At 40.1% G+C, this 3,287-nt stretch overlaps 1 protein-coding gene across 1 annotated transcript; it reads right to left on the reverse strand.

Moving 5' to 3' along the window:
• Positions 1-1,199: 1,199 nt before the first annotated feature.
• On the reverse strand, positions 1,200-2,768 carry LOC147530984 (uncharacterized). The gene has a single exon (XM_086649707.1). The coding sequence runs from the start codon at positions 2,766-2,768 to the stop codon at positions 1,200-1,202; it is 1,569 nt and encodes a 522-aa protein (XP_086505833.1).
• Between the last annotated feature and the right edge of the window lie 519 nt (positions 2,769-3,287).

A 3,287-nucleotide genomic window follows, 5' to 3' on the forward strand; every position in this document is an offset into this window, starting at 1 on the left:
AAAGATCACTAATCATATTATAATGCTTTCTTATTGTTTTCCAGTTCCACGAGTGATGGTTTTTGGTCGGACCCGGAATACTCGTATTGGGGAAATATTTAGCTTTGAGAAGCCTGGCCCATATAGCTTCCGGTTCAGTTTTAAGACGCCATGCCATCTTAGCGATAAGAGCACTATTGTCTAATTCCGGGAGATGAATACCTAAACCTCCCTGACTTTTAGGGAGGCATATATATGACCATGCTTTGGTGCATATACCTTTAGACTTACCCCACCAGAAGTTCCGTTGAACGGACTTGATGCTTTTCGTAATTCCTTTAGGAATTGCAAAGCACTGCATCTGATATCGGGGTACGGCTGCAGCTATGGCCGATATGACCACAGTGCGACCCGCTTGGGAAAGGAAAGAATGACTCCACTTGTTTAACTTGTTATTAATTTGATCAAGAATATCCTTGAACACTTTAGTCTTCTGTGCTCCTATAAATAACTGCGCTCCCAGATACTTCTCCGAAGTAGCAGCCTGTCTAACTTTTAGAGTCCTCATAATGATACGTTTAAACTTGGGATGGGAGTTCTTCGAGTAGAAGATATTAGATTTGGCGTAATTAATCATTTGACCTGAAGTTTCACTGAAATCCTGTAAAATATCTTTAAGATTGTGAATGTTATCAATAGAGTTCTGACCAAAAATGATACAGTCGTCAGCGAAGAGAAGGTGAGTTATCTCCTGATCCATGTGAGGCGTACGAAACCCCTTAAAGCTATTCTGGCCCGTCTGAGACATTAATCTCCTACTGAGCCCTTCCATGGCAATCGTAAACATGAACGGTGATAACGGGTCCCCTTGTCTGATGCCCCTAGTGGGGTAGAAAGTTTTCCCCGGCCTACCGTTAATAAGGACAGACATAGAAGGAGTGGAGATACAAGGGGTGGAGATACACACGTGAATGAGCTTGATCCACTGGTCATCATATCCTAGACTACGCATAACATCCGTCAGAAATTTCCATTCCACCCTATCAAACGCTTTCGACATGTCTAGCTTAAGTCCAAAGTAGCCATGTGCACCTTTCATCTTTTAAACGAGTGGATAATCTCTTGGCCCATAATGATGTTATTAGCTATCTGCCTACCCGGAACATAGGCCGCTTGAAAAGGAGAAATGATAGGGTTCAACGTGGCTTTAAGTCTCTCAGCTAATAACTTAGTAATGACTTTGTAGGTGGTATTGAGAAGACTAATAGGACGATAATCTGCTGGAGTCTGAGGGGTGAGAGTTTTCGGGATGAGACAGATGTTGGTGTGGTAAATATCAGGAGGAAGAAAGCCCGTGGAAAAGAAATTCTTGACCAACTCATAAATATCCTCTCTAATTGTATCCCAATTAGATTGGAAGAAGAAGGGGGGTACCCATCCGGACCCGGAGCAGCCTCCTTCTTCAGACTCTTGATAGCCCAATCAATCTCCTCCAAATCAGGTATGGTAATGAGGTTATGATTTTGTTCCGAGGAAATGGTATGATGAAACATATTATGAATATTGCTATCTTCTCTGGGATTGATAGAGGAATTGATGTTGAGAAGATGAGAAGTAAAAATATCTTGAATATCCGTGATCTCCTCGATCCATTCACCATTATTATTCTTAATCGCCCTGATTTTGTTGTTTCTGTTCCGTTGAATAGCCTGGGAGTGAAAAAACTTCGTGTTTTTATCTCCTAAGTTAAGGAAATTATCCCTAGATTTTTCCTTCCAGAGGCTTTCTTGATGATTATATAACTCTTCTAGCTCAGAATTAAGATTGTCGTAAGCTTCTTTATTCTTGATGTTTTGGAGCTCTTTGATGATCCGGTTAATATTATTATCTATATTTCCAAATACTCTTTTATTCCAGATGGTCAGCTTAGAACTCAACTTCTTAAGATCTATCTGGATATTATTCTGAGTCTTGCTGTTCTTGATCTTCTTCCAATTGTCCTCTATATAATGAAAGCAGTCTGGATGAGACATCCAAGTTCTAATGAATTTGAAAGGTTTGGGTTTACTAAATTTATTATCTTTACTTTCTAGGAGAATAGGTAAATGATCCGACCCCACCGTGTCGAGATGAGAAATACTGTAAGTGTTAAAGTTGTTGAGCCAAGAATGATTAGCTAGGGCCCTATCTAATCGTTCCTGGATCAGATTTTCACCATATTGCTTATTACTCCAGGTGAAGGGATTGCCCTGAAAGCCGATATCAAGCAGATCAAGCTCACTAATGATCTCCTTAACTCTGTCAATGTTATAGTTAGAACCCTTGCTGCCCCCATTCTTCTCCGCATTGTCAAGAATGCAATTTAAATCACCAATCATAATCCAAGGGGAGTCGCTATCTGAGTTAATGTCTCGAAGGGTCTTCCAAGGTTTGAGCTTATTCTTACTATAAGGGGACCCGTAAAAGCCCGTGATATTAATATGATTGTGATTATTGTGGTCTCGAAGCACTACCTGAATAATATTACTATCCGAGTATTCTACATGTACATGTAAGTGATGCTTCCAATATAAAGCAAGTCCACCAGCTTTATTCATAGGTTCCACCATATAACTAGCATACTCCTTGGCAATAGGAATATTCTTGTTAATGGTGGAAGTCTTGTTTTTCGTCTCAGACAAGAAGATAAGGTCAGGTTGGTGCTTACGAATAAGGTTAAGCAGGTGCTTCTTGGTCCTAAAGGCGGAGGTGCCTCTAATATTACAGCTCAAAATAGTTGGGTGCTCCATAGGGCCCAAACCCAGGCCCCAAAAGAGCAAACCGAAGTACTAGGGGCACACCCAAACCAATAGACTAGGTCTCCAGAACCGGGCCAACTCCACCTCCACCTCCACTCACCCAAATCACTAGACAAGACTAAAAATAAAGAAACAGAAGAGGAAGCAGAAAGAAATAACAACAAATAACAGTACACAAGGACAGCCAAGCATAAACAGAAAGAACTAAGGAACTAAAACACAGGATAAGTTAATTAAACCACTACTACATTTCTGTTAACACTAGAAAGAGACTTTTCCATATCCACTAACAGTAAACTATGAATATGAGATTATTACCAATTCCGAAAACATACAAAGCAAAAGGACTATTACATACCACAACTAATAACAAGCAAGTCTGCTAGCAGGAACCAAGAGCAAAAGTATACGACTATCTTATACTAGTCGACACAAAAAACCTGCACTGACTGTTCAGACTAAGCCACTACAACCAATCAAGTACTAGAAATAAAATAACAAAAGAAGAAA

Source organism: Eschscholzia californica, unplaced genomic scaffold (genome assembly GCF_041429995.1).
Source record: "Eschscholzia californica isolate CP2 unplaced genomic scaffold, dmEscCali1.0.p SCAF_6, whole genome shotgun sequence".
Classification (NCBI taxonomy): Eukaryota; Viridiplantae; Streptophyta; class Magnoliopsida; order Ranunculales; family Papaveraceae; genus Eschscholzia; species Eschscholzia californica.

Coding starts and splice junctions, on each gene's coding strand:
- LOC147530984 (XM_086649707.1), bottom strand. CDS start 2,768: ATGGAGCACCCAACTATTTTGAGCTGTAATATTAGAGGCACCTCCGCC.